Below are 16,791 nucleotides of genomic sequence, written 5' to 3'. Positions count from 1 at the left end.
AGAGCTTTTCTTTTCGAAAGAGTAATAAAAATCGCCCTTGCGAGCCCCTGTCAGGAAATATTTGGAAAAATGCGTGGATCGTCTAGGTTGGGGGATGTTCGTGTCTGAAAACGGGGTCACTCGGCTCGCGGAACGAAACATCGATTTACCGATGAATTCTAATTAGACGAGATGGAACCTCCATTTAAAGGGACACCGGGTGTTCTCTCATTCAGTGGCACGCTAGTCGACACGTTCTCGTTCAAAGGTTCACGCTTATTGTTCGAGCGCCTATAAAAAGGTGTATTCAGTCTGCATTGGGGATGTAAGCGCATATACGTGAATAGCGATCGGTGACAATGCGCCGGCGAAGACAGGCGCATCTATTTTTGAACCATATTTCGATTTCTATATGCGAACACAGCTTCTTTTAACGTTAAATTCCTCGGGTCCATTGTGCACTTGTAATTGTCCCCCTCCGGAACGATATTAAAAATCTTTAGCCGGTTCGCGTCGCTTCGAGGAAGAAAGATAACTGTTTGTGGTGTAGCGAGTAAAAGAATAACGTAAAGTTTTACTCGAACACCTTAAATTACGAAATTTGAAGCGAAAGAATAAATGTACGTGGCTTTACGTAGTAACGACTATCCATAAGAAAATGAGGGATGTCTTCGTTACCCAAATTATATTTCCTAGCGATACTCGTGTTTTGCAGCTGGTTTTTTATAGTGTTAAGCAACACCGACGGCGAACGGTAATCTGTTAAATGGAACTTAATTATGTTGACGCATATCCTTCTTACGAGGCACGATGTATACTATACAATCTACTCACGACACGACACATTACGATCTTACGTTATACCGTGTGGCCCAAACCAAGTATTTGTTTTCTCCAAAACCAATGGAGATATCGAATTCATTCTTTTTTTTCTAATTAAATAACCCAGGCTGATTTTAAAAAAAGATAAACTCAGAATTTATTTGAACGGAAATATTACTTTCTTACTATTTGAATAGCTCTCATCTTTCGTTTCTTTTATCGAAACGTGTTTAGGAACGGCGGTGCAATATTTTCGTCCCGTCGAGTATTAGGAATATGAAATTGTTTGGAAACGCGATTCGTAACGAATACAGGAAAGTCAGGATTACAGTTGGTTCCAGTCGAATCGGAAAACTTATCACGTAATTTCTTTCCAGGGTGTCGAAGCCAGTTTTCCGTCTTACGCCTGGTGTTTTTCCTCGGATAGTCCTACAGCCGGGCGAGCTTAAGCTGCTTAAAACTTCGTATCCCCTGGATGCGACGGTTCCCTATGTGCACACGATCGCGAGCGTGCACGTACACGAGACAATGTGCAATACGAATTCGAAGCAATAGACGCCATCGGCGCCAGCGTAACACTGATATATCGACGGATTAGGCAACTAACGACGCTGGTCTGGTTGGATTTTCCTTCGACCCTGGTACAGCGTACCGCCATCTTGTCTAGTAAGTAAAATTTTATCGAAGGCCGTAAACCGTTGGCCAATTCGCTGGATGGCCATCGATATTCCTGCGATTTTCCCTCCGCTTGGACTCTTGCCATTAGTTTAATCGAGGGGCGTCTAATTTTGGCGTCGAAACGAAAATATAAAGTTTGGAATCTACCGTCAGTTACAAAATTGAATATTGCCCGTGAAAAAGTAAAATTGATGCCGTAGATCGAAACGCGAAGAAAACAAATAGGAGGGGAGGAAAAAAGTTTTCAATTAATTTGAAATTGCTCGGAGGAACATTAAAAACGCGATGATCAAACGATATCGAGAAGCAAGGTTACATTTTTCGGTGAACGAAAAGAATATTATAAATTTTCTTTCAATTTCAATTTTAACTTATGGGTATCGCAAAACACGTAGCCATATTATAATACCGTTAGAAACAAGGAGTAATACTTACAACTTATGATTGCTGTGATGCGTATTTACTGTGCGGATCCCAACGAACAGCAATCCTGAAAAAGACAATATGACGAATGTAATAGCCATTCGATTTTATATTGACGATTAATTTTAAAGGACTGAAATTTTGAAAATATAAGAAAATTTCGAATATTTCGATCCTGCGACGTTATCACCCTGCTTAAGGAGTTCCTTGCAGTTTTGTTTGTACTTGTTCCTTCGCGACGAAAATAATATCAGACTATTTCAGGATTCTTACCGTAATTTCCTTCGAAGAATACCATACATTTGCCATTTCTTTTCCTTGGTTTGAACGTTAATTAACGTCGACGTTTTCGAGGGAAATTTCGATACCAGGGGATTAAGCATATTCTCAAGAAGGTAGGTCTTTTGTATCGATTTTGAAAGCAGTCGGGTACAGCGTTCGTCGCTGCTTGTACGCCGCTGATAAACGCGCCAGTTCTACCATGAAGAGGGATGCACAATAATGGAGTACGAGTGGTACCCCATTGTGGCGAATACAATGAAGCTCTCGTTTGAGCATTCCTAAGGAGAATGTCTCTGGCAGTTCGACGCGATTCGGGAATAAATGCTGCGAAGCACCGTTGTCAAACAACTTAACAGCCCACGGATATATTCTCCCTCCGCGTTTCTGACGAGCTTCGTAATCCACGTAACTGAATGTCATATATCATTGTCATCGTTAAAAAATCGTATCTAAAACACGATGAAAGTAAGTGGATAAAATTCGGAATCGTCACGTGACAGTCAAGAATTCGACGAAGAAACTTATTTCTCGTTGTAATCTTTTCTATAAATTTTCTTTATGCTATTTTTTCGTTTCCTCTTATTATTTTGATCACTGTAAAATAGTAGGAAACGTGCAATAAAGGGATGCTTGCTAGTGGTAACGACATTTTACAGAACAGAATCCAGAATTACAGGCTTGTAAAGAGAATTGACAATCCTCTTCGAGTGATCTGCAGATATTTGTTGATGCAGCCAAGGCATGCGTAAACAAGGAAACCCTAAGGGCTATCTCCTCTAGGAACCACCAAACGCACGAGGGTGAGGATCTATTCTGAAGTTTCTTCCCCTCAAAGGGGCAACATTAAGTCGATAACTAAGATAAGCTTGGCAAAGTCAAGAATCATTGTAAATAAAATACGCTGCAATAAAGCTTCTGTCATTTGGGCCAACAGGACCATAAAAAATCGTCGATCATAGAGTTATCTGGCAAAAGTAATATTTTTGATTTACATTTTAAGGGATTATTAATTTTTAAGGAAAAGCATTTTTTTTAAATACGCGAATCGAGAAATTGAATTTAGATCGCAAGTTACTGTGCAATAGGGCGACGATGCATTACACATTGACCGAATTATTCCATTTATGGGGTTGCGGAGAGATGCGTTCCGGAACAATGGATCTCTCCGGCCTGACCGATGCATTCGGTTTATATTCCCTCTGGGACGTAAATTCGCCTCGACGTTCGTCACCATCTTGCGTCTTCGATTATTCCGGGCATTACGGCGCTCCTTCCAGCCACGTCGCCTTCATCCCCCTGTTGGTCCGATTCCGTGGACAATGAGAATCCGAGATAACTCGACGTTGCATCGTGTCGTTTCCCGAGATACCCCAGTCGTCGTCGATGTTACATCGTTCGCGGTATTGTCGTGAACCCTGTTTGCGCACGGCGATAAATTAAACGACTTCCGTCTGCTAGCGATCGCGCAATCTACGAGCCGAATCCCGCGAGCTGGAACTTCTGAAACGCTGCTCGAAGATAGGCCTCTAATGGAGAAACTTTACCCCCCGACGGAACAATCAACCAGCCCCAATAAAATGCAACGCGTCACGCGTGGCGCGGTTGCTTGGATCGCGATCGATAAATCTTCTGTTGGATTTTACGTTCTATTTATCACAGTTATTTCTGTGAATTGTTAAACTCTTGACAATTCTGCCCAACGATTATTCGATCATATTAAAAAGGAAATTATTTTTTTACACGAAACATTTATCAAATTTCGTAGTACGAGCTTAGATTAGAAAATTAGATTGCTCTATCGACTCCTGCTACAGAGAATTAAACATACGTATTACGTTCTTTCGAAAGTCATAAACTAAACTTGGAAATTTCGAACAAGGAATACAAATACTCGTTAATAAAAATTTGAACTGTTCGATCGAGCGAACGTCACGAATAATTTTGTGTTGATTTCGATGGTTACATTTCATTCAAATGAAATTGTCTCTGTTCTCGAATTCTTGCAATGAATATTCGTAAATGAAAAAAATATCGAGATGATCTGTTTATATTAAACAAACTTCTCGTCTTGGCCCTAGCAATAACTCGCTTCCCGTCGATATTCCTCTATTTTTCCGCATGTTATTTATTCCCCGATATCCGCGGCTGCACCGTCGGTTCGAGTCGTCAGCGTCCATCGCAGGGCCATTCCTTCATCCGCGCGAATTTGTTTGCAGCAAGATGAAACTGTGTCCGCTCCATCGCCTCCTCCATTCGACGCGTCCATCGAAGCATAAAACTGTCACGAGCGAAGGTTAAATCGGAATCGTGGACGTTGTGTTCCATATATGGAATTAGGCTACGTATTATCAGCTTCCAATTCTAACTAGTTCACCGTTGTATCCGTTCTCGTTGTTATATTTAACCGTCGACCTACCGATGCTCAATAGAACTGGGCATGGAATCCCTTGGTAGCGTAAAACGGAATTTTACATTCGCGATGCTGAAGGATATTTATTAATTTTACTCGATAAAACAGAGATTTAGTTATCTTTGTCAACATCCACAATTTATTAAGTATTGATTAACACTAGTAATATTAATAAAACGCGTTAAATATATATCGTATATTACTGACCACTTCGATGCGCCTAGCAACAATACGTCCACAAATGCAATTTCACGAACGAGGCATTCGTTCCGCGTCAAATCGACGCGAGGTCAATTCGTACCGTACGTTAACGCGTAATTATTTTATATTTAAACTTTTCACCGATATCGAGCTTAACGAACGTCATTATGATACGTGGCACGACTGTTCTGCATACGCCGCAGTTTCCGCTGCCATGCGACGTATTCCATCAGAATAATTCATTAAATAACGTCCAAGCAAAACGACGGTATAAACAATTACGCGGCGGGTTTCGTTCGCGAAAATACTTTACAATATTCCGTCGAGAGATAAAATTTTTGCTTTTTTCTGCGCGCGAGCTGCGTAACCACGTTTACGAATGCACGTCGCGTCGTCCCGTTTAAAAAACATGTTGGTGGCGTCGAAATCTTGTAAAATGTAAGTTCGTAGGGAACGTTTGCTAGTCGGAATATTTACCGCTTCAAGGATTATTGACTGGCTTTTTCGCGACAACTTAAATATTTATTTGGTATAAAATTCTTTTTCTTATCGAAATATTCAGATACAGTGTGTATTCGCAATGTGAGGAACAAGTAAAAATTAGATTGGGTAAGACGCGATCAATACGGTGGGTGGGTGTATTAATAACAGCAGCTGAATTCAAGAACACTGTGAAGTCGGACCAAAAATATAATACAATCGAATTTTCTTTTATAAAAAACGATTGAATCGAATAAGAAGGTATAATTACATTGATAAATATTGCACTATATTGCTGTTTTCTGGAAGAGAGAAATTATCAGCCTATCTATTGCTGTATCGAGATATTTTCTCAAAAGGTATCCCACGAATAGCCACTGAAAATGAATACCAGAATCCTATCTACTCAGAGCCAGAGTAATTCGAAAGATTACTGATTTGTTGCCGTGTACACCGATTCCAGCGCATAAATCTCTTTTCTATCCCTTTTCTATCCCTTTTCTCCGAGTTCTTTCTTCCCCAGGTTGGCCTCGTTTACGCTCACGCTTAGAATGGTTTCTATAGGTGTGTTAGCTCACTCTCGATGAGAACCAAGCACCAGCTCGTGCGCGTTTCCTTCGTTTCCCCTATCTGGCGTCTGACTACTGTCACAATAATATCCTTGCTCCTTCGCCACCTTCGTGATTTATCCTTCCAGCCGTGCTTTACCCAACCAGAATTAAGCTTCCGCGAAAGACGTGCGCGTTAGCGTAATTATGGAGCTACGACTTTCGCGACCGGATCGTAAAAAGGGTGATTTACGATCCGAAGATTTTCAAAGGGAGCACGATAATACGACCTCCGCAACGTGTAACGCTTTTATGCCCGAAGGTTTTTCTGATACGCCAAGAGAAATATTTCTCGTGGCAAGAAATTTCAGCAAACGGAGGAAAATCGAAAGACGACGTCAATAAAGTTTTGGAAAAACGTATACCCGGATCCTTCCGTTACACGAATTTTATTTTATCTTTAAAAAATTCAATCGTCTCAACGCACCAATCAAATTATCGCAGTCGTTGAATATTCAAATGGTCGAACCGTGATCGAATTTTATTTAACAAATATTTGAATCGAGGATTGTTTCGAAGATGTATAATCTAGCTAAGTTCCGAAAGTCATTTCGTTATCTTGTTCGCCTTAAACATTCTCGAAATCTTAAAACTCTTACTGAAGCAAGTAACAGGCATAAGCTCGCTTAAAGTTACAAGTTCATCCTGTTTTAGAAGTAGAAGTATCTTCGTAAAATTCGTCCTGAAGTAATCGTAAACGTGAATGAACCGTAGACTGGCATTTTGTATTCCGGCCATCTTGTATCTTCAGCCTTATAAAATAGGTCAGGCTGTTTGACGTCGGAAGTCAGTCTTAAGGTCCTGTTATATGATCAATCTTTCATCCGTCAATTTATTCTTTTTTAAGACCGATAGTACTGACAATATTATTATTCTAAATGTAAACCCCCCAAAACTTCTCTTGGTTTACAATATTTAAAAGTTTCAATATTTTCTCGCGACGAAAAGGTTACGTTCCAAAGGCTGTAGCAGTAAGTGCTACTTCAAACACGATTTATCGTTTGAACAGTTTCCTACTTTGGAAAATTCGAAACTTAAAAGGGAGAGAAAGTAATCATCTAAAAGCACGTATTATAATTTCAGTATTAATAAAGGAAATTTTATTCGCTACTTTGAACTCGATAATCGTACGAATATCGTACAAGCTATGAAACGTCCAAAAATAGATTTGGGGAGGCAAATACATTATTTCTCTCAGTTTCAAAGAAAAATTACAGTATTTCCGGGAAAAAAGAAAGTTACTCGTGAAAAATTTGTTCTTATCCTATTTTGTTTTCGTCAACTTACACCTATCGAAGGAAAGAGAGTAGGAACAATCGAGGGACGCGAAAAGGAAAGGCTGTCCCGTTTGTATCGTGATTGCAGTTTCAACGTGGGTGACGTACGCAGTTTCCATAATTAGCAATACCAATCTGCTTCGACACGTTTCCACAATCGAACGCTGACAAGTCATCGTTAGCCTTCTAGCGTTGCACTGGTCTATCGCGACAAACGTCATCCCCCTTTTACACTTCGCCGTGTTTCCCTCCATGATTTATGCCCACGCGTGTCACACTGTGTACTATTCCGCGTGTTGCCCTAACAATCTACACGGTAGGCGCGATTATGCGGCAGTGGCGTCGTTACGCGCCCTATGTGCCGTCGTATGCACCCACTTGCATTTACGCGCGGCTATGTGCATCCGCCTAGTTTGGCCATGTGCTTTCATACCGTATTTGTCTGTTCGGTGTGCACCAGCGAAGGATGCTTGTTTAAAAATGCCACGAACCGCGATACTTTCAACCCCTCGTACGCAGAGATGTCGTTGTCTCTTTGCCGGTAATCTTTTTTCACCCCTTCCGTGAGCGTCACGAATGAAACGAAAAAAAAAATTGGCTGGCCGGGGGCGAGAGATTCTGTTCCAATTCAGTTTTAATGGCAAACACTGTTTGAAAGAAGTACGAAAAATTGTAAATACCAACCTAATATTGAATCGCTCTTTTTGGAAATACCTTATTAAACAGCAACGAACGCTTGATTTATTAAATTCTTTCGTATAAAGCTCGTGGAACAAGGAATTTGATTATTTTCATAAAGCTTTGGATAAACAAAGAGTACCAAATGTTTGTGAAATTAAATTTAATATTGATTTAAAAACGTTTCGACTGTAGTTCGAAGCATCTTCTGTCTGAGAAACAAATTTTTATATGAGAATTGTATAATCTGGGAAAATAGTAATGCTTTATGGTAAAAAATATCCCCATAGTGATGAATCACCGTATATAGTAAAATATATCGTGATTTGCGAATAATTAGTAAAAATTTGTTTTATATCAATTCGTCGAAATGGATTGAAATTTGAAAATGGGTTTATCGGGGAGCAAAGTATTTCTTTGACAAAGACTCTTTCGTTCTAATTTCCTGGTTTTATTAACGTGCCGATAAATCCTCGTATAATTCGATCGCACTCGGATGAAAGCTCCATCGAAGGTTTGACTTGGAACCCGGGCAAAATCAACGATTTCCTGCGGGTCGAGGTTTCACAAGAGGACCACGAGGAGCCAAAAATATCGAGTTACTCGACGTGAAAGCCGTTTTTTATGCGCGGGCACGCGTGTGGTCAAAAGTGCTCGCTAATGAAATGCACAATTAACTGCAAACGACGGCCCTGAAAGTTCGATAATCGAGTTTTCGTGTAATTGCCTCCGATTTCATACGGTACACAGTATAAAGGGTGGGGAATTTAAGACAGGTCACCCGAATAACTCGATTATTTTTATAAATAGAGAAGAATATCTAAGCCAGAAGTTGCTTGATTTTATATTGAAGAAAATGCGGTTCCTTTAACTAAATTTTCTTTTTACATAGAATATACAAGGTCATCCAAGGTAACTACAAACGAACAAAAATTGTGTTATTGTACGAGAAATACAATAATTCAGGATTTTGGAAAAAGAAAAATGATTAAGATGAATTTTCTGGGAACCTTTCTTGACAGATTTGCACCGATTTGAAGGTCTAAAATACGTCTACGATAGTCAGGAGAAAGTATTTTTATACACCTCGTTCAAAGGTACGATGGAAATGAAATATTATGGGACGCGATCGAGGATAAAACAATTGTTCGTGAACATATTTCGACGAGATAAGAGTGCTAGTACCAATCATCGAACACTGTGTATTTCGAAAGATCCATAATCAAATTATCACGCAATTATTGGTGATTCCCTGAACGAAAGGCATCGTTGTGCGTGCCACGCATTTCTTGATTAATGCTACGCCCCGGTTATTACCAGGATGGAACGCAATTATCTATGAACGACACGGGACTAATCTAACTCTAATTGGACATTAATTATAATATCCATATCAGTCAGCACAAATAAACAGACTAATCAAATTACCCTGTGATTGATCGTACAAGACATTGTCAATTAAGCATTAACGAGTGTATGTTGCCTACGGACGTTTCGACGCGAAACGTCAATCAGCACGAATAATACTGCATCATTCTGCATTTGCCTCCAATAGCTAATACCGCATACTGTTCTACTAATTCGCTTAATTTACGATTCGTTCTAATCGAGAGATCGATGCTTAAATTAATTTCATTCTCCAATACTCCAGTATAGCGTCATGAAATTATGTATATTAATGGTCGATTTGTTTATAAGATAGTAAAGCATCGCGACTAGCAAAAATATCTCAATCGAAACAAAGTTTAAAGTAAAATTAAAAATAGAAAATGTTGTATCATTGTTTTATTCTATTTTTTTTAAGTGAGAAACAAGCAACTCTAGATACATTTTTTTAAATAGCACATGTATATTTCATAAATAGTTTAATGGCGAATACAAGTAAGATGCACTATCAAACAAACGATTGAAAATAGAATTAAGAATATTTCGAAAGTATTTTGTCGTGCAACCTATTTGTTTATACCTACGACTATTACATATTTTCGAATAAAATGGCGACTCCAAACCGCCCCCCTCCCTCCGACAGTAATTTGAATTCGTATCGTAACGAAACTCGTCCTCGTTAATTTCGAAAACGAAATGGCATCTGAAAATTCGCGTTGTCGACGAATTAACGCGCTCGTAACTTCTAGCGTTGCCTCGTCCGCGGATTCTACGGTAGACATAATCGCGGAACCACTATTGTCGCGGTGAAAATGCGCCATAATGGAATCCTAATTACGTTAAATTTCTGAGAACACCCATTGTCCTGTCACAAACAAAACGTTACGAATCTGTGAACATTTTTTATCCAACTTCTCGTCCCCCCCCCCTCTCTCTGCTTTTCTCTTCTGAATGCAAAAGTGTCCATCGAGGATATCGCGTTCCCGCTATTCCATAGTTGGATTCTCTCCTTTTTCACGATCCTGGGTAGCAAAATGCGAAAGTCGATAACGGGGGAGAAATTTAAAAGTGGGTCGGCGTTTAGCCAATCAAAAGAGCAAAGAGTGGGGGAAGTTTCGCCTACCACAGGAGGAAATTTGTTTCCCCGAGTATTCTGAAGTTTTTTCATAGCCCGATACGCGCTGTATCGATACCGTGCCGTGTTTCTCGCGATAAGGAAAGAAGTTTGTTTCGCGAACCGAACAGAAACGAGCCATTTCCTCGCCTGCTAACTATTTTTATATCGAGTTCTCGCGAATCCTTTTGCTACGAGCTTATCGGAGTAAAAGATAAACATATACCGTTCGATATCGCGGAATATCAAAATTTGAAAGATTTTATCTTCTTTTCGTTCAAAATATACGCTGGAAATTAATGAGAAAAAAAATGTAACTTCGACTCGATCGTTTCTTAAACTATGCAGGTTTAAAGGAAAAAATAATCCGTTAAAGAGAAGTTCGTGATACGATTATTATAATAACATTGTCTTTTTATTTAATTATGAACAGTTTATCTTATAGGCAAAACAATTCCAGGTGAATTGATCCCCAGTCAAGATAGTAGTTCAAAGGAAACACTGACCGAGATAACGACACCATTCGTAGGATCGTAAATCCATTTGTCAGGAGTCTATATCTCGATCTCAAAATCCTCTTCGGAAGTCTTAACCCTGATCTTTACTCTCAGCCGAGTGTCACTTTATGGGAATTTGAAATCGCTAAAATTCGTGCTCCACGTGGAGGTAGTTTCTCTTCTTTTCAAATAAAATCTCGAGGTCTATCGTTGCACGGAACAAAAATTTCTACAGCGTTAAAAGGAAGCTAAATAATTCCATAATTGATCCGAAGAATTTCTTAGAGAATATTTAAAAACATATTTCTTACACTATATCGATGCTTCTAATGTTAATGGATATTTTAATATTAATCGCGAACGCGAAATTTAATTTGAAATAAACTTGTCTAGCAATGAACTTTTCGGTGTAAATATTGCACGTGGCTAATTTAAAGCGTTCGATTCCTCGATCGCGGTAGTTTCTTTTAAATTAAAAACTCGTCGTCCCAATTACATAAACAGTAGTCAGGTTGCGCGAAACCGAACAAAACTGAAATTGAACAAAGAGCCAGACCGATCTTAATTCCGCTCAGGAAGGGAAATCCTTCCAACTTCCGGGTAGAACGTGGTCCGAACCTGTAGCCAATAATTAGATTCCTCTCAATACCGTTCTCCTATCATTCCAAATGGAAATGAAAGTGGTGAATGGCGTACATGAAACTGTCTCAACTATTAATGACTTTAATTTATCGGCGATCCAAATATATCGTCCATTTCGAAATAGAAGTAACGATTTCCCAACAAAGTTATTCGTGTAACCGCGGTTGCTAATTTTCAAAGTGACTATCGATTCGACTTTCGTCCCAGAAGAACCAATACTATCGCAACGGTGACCGAATCTTTCGTAGAAACTGTCGTAGAATCGAACGGAGAGAAACAATTTGGAGAAAAGCTTCCCCGGGATATGACGTCTCGATTTAAATGGCCCTTAACGCCGTCCTCGAAAGACAATTCCTAGTCTCGGGATCGGCGAAAGAATCCTCTCCCACTTCTGATTGCGGGAACTTGGCCTTGGAAGGTTGGACCAATTACCGGATGGGAATTCTGGTTGGCTCTTGAGAGCACCGCTTTGCTCGTAGCCTGGATTTTTCAACCCTTCGTTCGCCGCAGGCGTTAATTACTCTCTTGAGTAGAAAATATTCAATCAACCGAGAGAAACTCTACGGATCGATCGGTGCCCATCCCAGCATTGTTTCGTACAGTGGTACCATTAAGCGCGAAAAATTGCATTTTATTCTTTTCTTTTTTTTTCCACCTTCTTTGCAATTATTATTTATCCCAAGAATGGAAGAGAAACTGTCCATTAACGACCTTAGGGCACTCGAGAATATCCGACCCCGACTCGCTACATTTCATCGAGCTCCAATATCGGTATAATGGTAATTTGTGCAATTATTTATTATATTACGGACAAAAATGAAAAATAAGAATTATAAAGTTAACGTCGTCTCGATCTATTATAATAATAATATTAAGAATTCTACGAGCTCGACAGTCATTTTTTAATTCCAACAAGTCGCGTAATAGGATGTCCTAAGAATATTAAACATCGTTCGAGATCCATAGCTCGAGCACACGGTTCATCAGAAACGATTTCTCGCAACGTGTAGGTGGATATTATCAAAATTACTCCGGCAAAGGCTCCCCACCCCTTCGGTTCCTTCCCCTTTATGGTGCAATCTGTCAAATGGCTCGTGGTGCGAAGCGAATCGAGAGCACCGGCACTAACTACCGTATTCTAAACTCGTCCAGCCTCCTCCGGCTATCTCCTCGTTTAAGGCGCTTCTTCGTCGCCCTTTGAAAACAGAATTTTTGCCAGCCAAGCGACAGCTTTTATCCCTTCGAACTTCCAACAAACGATCACGTATGTTTTTTTTTTCTGGGACAATCCGGCGAGTCTATTTCTGGAAATTGCGAAATGGCGAACGACAAACTCTGCTCCTCTGAATTTTAAACTCGTATCGCTTCCTTCTAGCTTTACTCGTCGAATCAATTTTTCGTATCCGTTCGAGAAGAGACAAATTTTGAGGAGACGAATAAACTGGAAAAGAAGCTTTTAAAATGATGTTTATACGATCTAGACCAAGAAAAATATACGCTACGATAATAAATTTAATTCAGAGTACTTTTCAACTATATTCTTAGAAAGTTTAAGTCTTGATGCACTTATAATTTTTCTATATTACGTGTTTATATTATAATTGTTTCGTCGAATGAAAATTGACACCAAGTCGAAACGATCTGACATGAAATTTAATTCGTTGAGCTTCGCGTAGAATCGTAAACTATCAAGTTATAATTACTCGTTCGTCGGGACTCGAAAGTTTAGAAATTCGACGAAGTTTATCTTTTTCTAAGGCACGTAAACGGCCATCTGGTACTGCAGGGCAAGCAGCGATGCATTCTTCTATCTCGACTGTTCAAGCGTTTAAATTTTAACGAGAAGCTGAGCAAGAAACGTCGAGGCCAGCTCGTAACAGTGGCTGGTAAAAAGTTTCATAGAGATGTTGTCGTAAAGTCTGCTATCCTAGAGAGAATCGCCTCGCGATCATTTGCCCTAGTGTTACAGTACACCATTTATTCAGGAGCACTGGATGCCCAAATACAACACGCGGAATGCCCTGTCTATGAATACGTACAGACTTTTTCTAGCGAACGAGTCGAGTACGTCTCTACACGTGCGTTAAAAACATTTCAAATCTTCTACTAGCACGAATTTTGCTTATACTTCAACAGTCACGCTGTTAAAAGTATTCGATCTTCCGGAGATGCAGACACATTAATTTTCTTCTAAATTGTAAACGAAGAAATTACGATTGAACTGTACAGTTACATGTCCAACCTAATCTTGAGAATAATAGTCAGTAATGAAATGAACCGAAGTACCATATTTAATGCAATGACGTTTTCCACGAATCTTTAGAAACGTACAATTTAATTAAAAAATTTTCTTCGATGCTCGTAAGATTCTATACAAGGCGCAGAAAATATACGGTAGAATTTTCGCGACGGATGATGATAGAAAGCAGACTGTCTTACGTTTTTCTTGAAATAACGAGACCTCGAAGACGGGTTGCGAAACTTTACCGATACTCGAGGAAAGCGAAGTGAAAAGCAGAGAGACAACGTGAAAGAACGCAACCGGTAGGAGAATCATCCACAACGGCGGTCGAAATACGCAAGAAGACACTTGGAATTTTATGCCGGAAATTCTCGAGGAAACATCTGCCAGTCTACTTGACAAGATACAACCTTTCCCGTCTATTTTGCTCGTTTCTCTCCGAGCAATATCTTGTATCCAGTTTTGCGGTAATACGTCGCTCGTACGCGACGGGATTCTCGATAACTAGCAACACAAAAATTTCTTCGTCGTACCAGAAAACTAACCCGCATCGAAAACATATATTTAATAAAGTCGCGTACTTTAGACAGGACGGAGAATTGAAGGAGAACGCTCTCGAAGAATGCTTATCGTTGCGATCAAAGGCACTCGTAACATTTTCTTTTACGAGCGACATTTCATTAGTACGAGCTTCGTTCATAAATTCGCGAAAGAAGAGGCACTCTTTAGGAACGAAAGAATGGGAATGTCTTCTTAGCGTCGAGTGCTGGCTACAGTCCGCCCTGGGAACTAATTTCGACCCTTCTTGGATCGAGCACGCGCGCGAACAATGCGAATAAAAAATGAAAAAGATACGGGCCGACGAGGCGAGCAGGCAAATGTTAGGGGAGGATCGTATGATAATCCACTTTCGCGCGAGAGGCACTCGTTCTTCATTTTTCAGAAAGAATTTTTCATGAATTTCCGGATCTACGGTCCTCGGGAGACGCGAATTTCCGCCACGCGGCGCGGAGAGTTCTATCGTCGAAACGAATTCGAGAATCTCTTGCCGAGCTGGAACTGTCGTCGCATAAATTACGGGCGAAAGGCGACAATGACCGTGTCAGAAAGTGTTATCAAACGTGCCACGGTTTACCAAAGAACGCGTACTGCCTTATTCACCTCGCGCCGGATTTCACAAAATTCTCAGCTAACGCGTCCATGAGGGGATGTGCAAACTCGTTGGACGCGAAGAGACGTATTTTATCGCGTATCGATTCATCGACGATCTTCGATGCGTTTGGGAGCACGCGTTTTGTACAACGAAGGCGAAATTCGATGTTTTGTATCGTTTTTTAAATAAAATTTCTAGAACACTGCTTTGAATAAACAGAGTCAAGTCACTAACAAATATTTTCAGGACCAACAGAGAAGGATAGAGGCGAGGGAGTGGGATGTTTAAACTTTATCGATGGTGTTATGAAACAAAATATTTACCTTAATGTTTTGAAAGAAAAATTACATCACGGTGTAATTTTTTCTTGGGAGGGTCGTTTGCCTTTTTAACGAGATAACGATCCAAAGTACACGACAAACAGGGTGGAAGAGTAGTTATTATATAATCTCGCTAAACAACCCCGTGTGCTAACACGTTCTTCAGATTTGAGCCTTATCGAACATCTACGGTAGTGGTGCGCAATAGGATGAGAGTGAAATAGTATACTTTGAACAATTGGGTATTTTACTTGGGGAAAGTTTGAACGGGAACTTCTAGAGGCTAAAATAAGACGAAAATCAAGAATACCAATTTGTTGATTGACGCTTCATTAAAAAGTTATTGACATTTAAAGTTCTATACCGAACGGAAAATTTTTCGGTAAAAAAAAATATATCAAATCATTCTAAAAAAATTATTTTTGGATGCAGGGGTCAGGTACAATCATTTTTGGTGAATAGACATACCCCCGAAATCCTACGCACTTTTGAGAAAAAAATTCATTACCGAAAATATAATGTCTGACCATACCATCGATATGTTTCACTGAAATTTCATTCGAATCTTTAAAACGTCATAACTTCTGAACGGATTGGACGATTCTAATGTTTAAAAATGCAAACTACGCGTATTTTGATGGAGAATATGCACAAATCGTAAAAATATTCGAAAAGTTGATTCTTGACTCCGCAAAATGAGAAAAACCCCCAAAAAAATGGTCCAACTTTCAAACAGCTATAATTTCTACAATTGTGAATATATTTCAATGAAACTTTTTTCTGAAGTAGAGCTCATGGGTACCTACAAAAAAGTATTAAACAACTTTTCTGTAGGTACCCATGACATTTTTCCCTGAAATTTCATGCAAAAAAAAATTTTTTTAAATTGTTTTGAAAAAATTATTTTCAATTGCGGGGGTCATTTGCAATCATTTTTGGTGAACAGACATACCCCCGAAATCCTACGCACTTTCGAGAAAAAAATTCGTGTATGTGGACAAATTTTATTAATAATTTTTAACAAATTGGTATTCTTGATTTTCGTCTTGTTTTGGTGTCTAAAATCTCTCTGCATATGTATATGTAAGAATTCATGGTATCTATAAATATTACAAAATTTGGTTTTCTAATATGAATATTACTTATTAGCCTCTGTGTTAAAATTACACAACGTAAAATAAATTCTAATTACGGTGACATTTTTGTCAGGCTGTGCGTGCAGTAGCAACGATTTTCTATGTTAAGTCTGTGCAAACGGGTGAAGTATAAAATACAGAGCAATGTCACATCTGAATGGCACTTCGTCCAGAATATTCAACAGGCCTGGTGAAAACATTTTATTTGATTTGCACGGTGTTAAAAGCATGCGGCTACAGGAAATAAAATTACTACGAATGCGACGTTCTCTATGATGGACGGTTTTCCAACTCAATGGTGGTAGCGAATGTGTTTGATCCGTGTAAAATCGTGGAAAATGGAATATAGAGGATATCGTTGAAAAAAGAATTTAATTATTATTTGACATCGATAAATCATTTACAACTCCCTGATGTCTACCCTATATTGTTCAGTATACAGAGTAAAACCTTAGACGTAACA

General features: G+C 39.3%; 1 protein-coding gene across 2 annotated transcripts in view; it reads right to left on the bottom strand.

Annotated features, from left to right (window-relative positions):
• The window catches only part of LOC143347791 (uncharacterized), a 161,926-nt gene that overhangs the window by 60,037 nt on the left and 85,098 nt on the right, over nt 1-16,791 (bottom strand). For both annotated transcript variants that reach the window (XM_076777314.1, XM_076777312.1), the window contains one exon: nt 1,915-1,969. In XM_076777314.1, coding sequence (XP_076633429.1) covers nt 1,915-1,969 — 55 coding nt within the window. The remainder of the gene's footprint in view (nt 1-1,914; nt 1,970-16,791) is intronic.

This window comes from Colletes latitarsis, chromosome 11 (assembly GCF_051014445.1).
Source record: "Colletes latitarsis isolate SP2378_abdomen chromosome 11, iyColLati1, whole genome shotgun sequence".
NCBI classification, from domain to species: domain Eukaryota; kingdom Metazoa; phylum Arthropoda; class Insecta; order Hymenoptera; family Colletidae; genus Colletes; species Colletes latitarsis.
The sequence above is the reverse complement of the archived record's forward strand: the minus strand, read 5'-3'. Positions and strand labels throughout refer to the sequence as shown.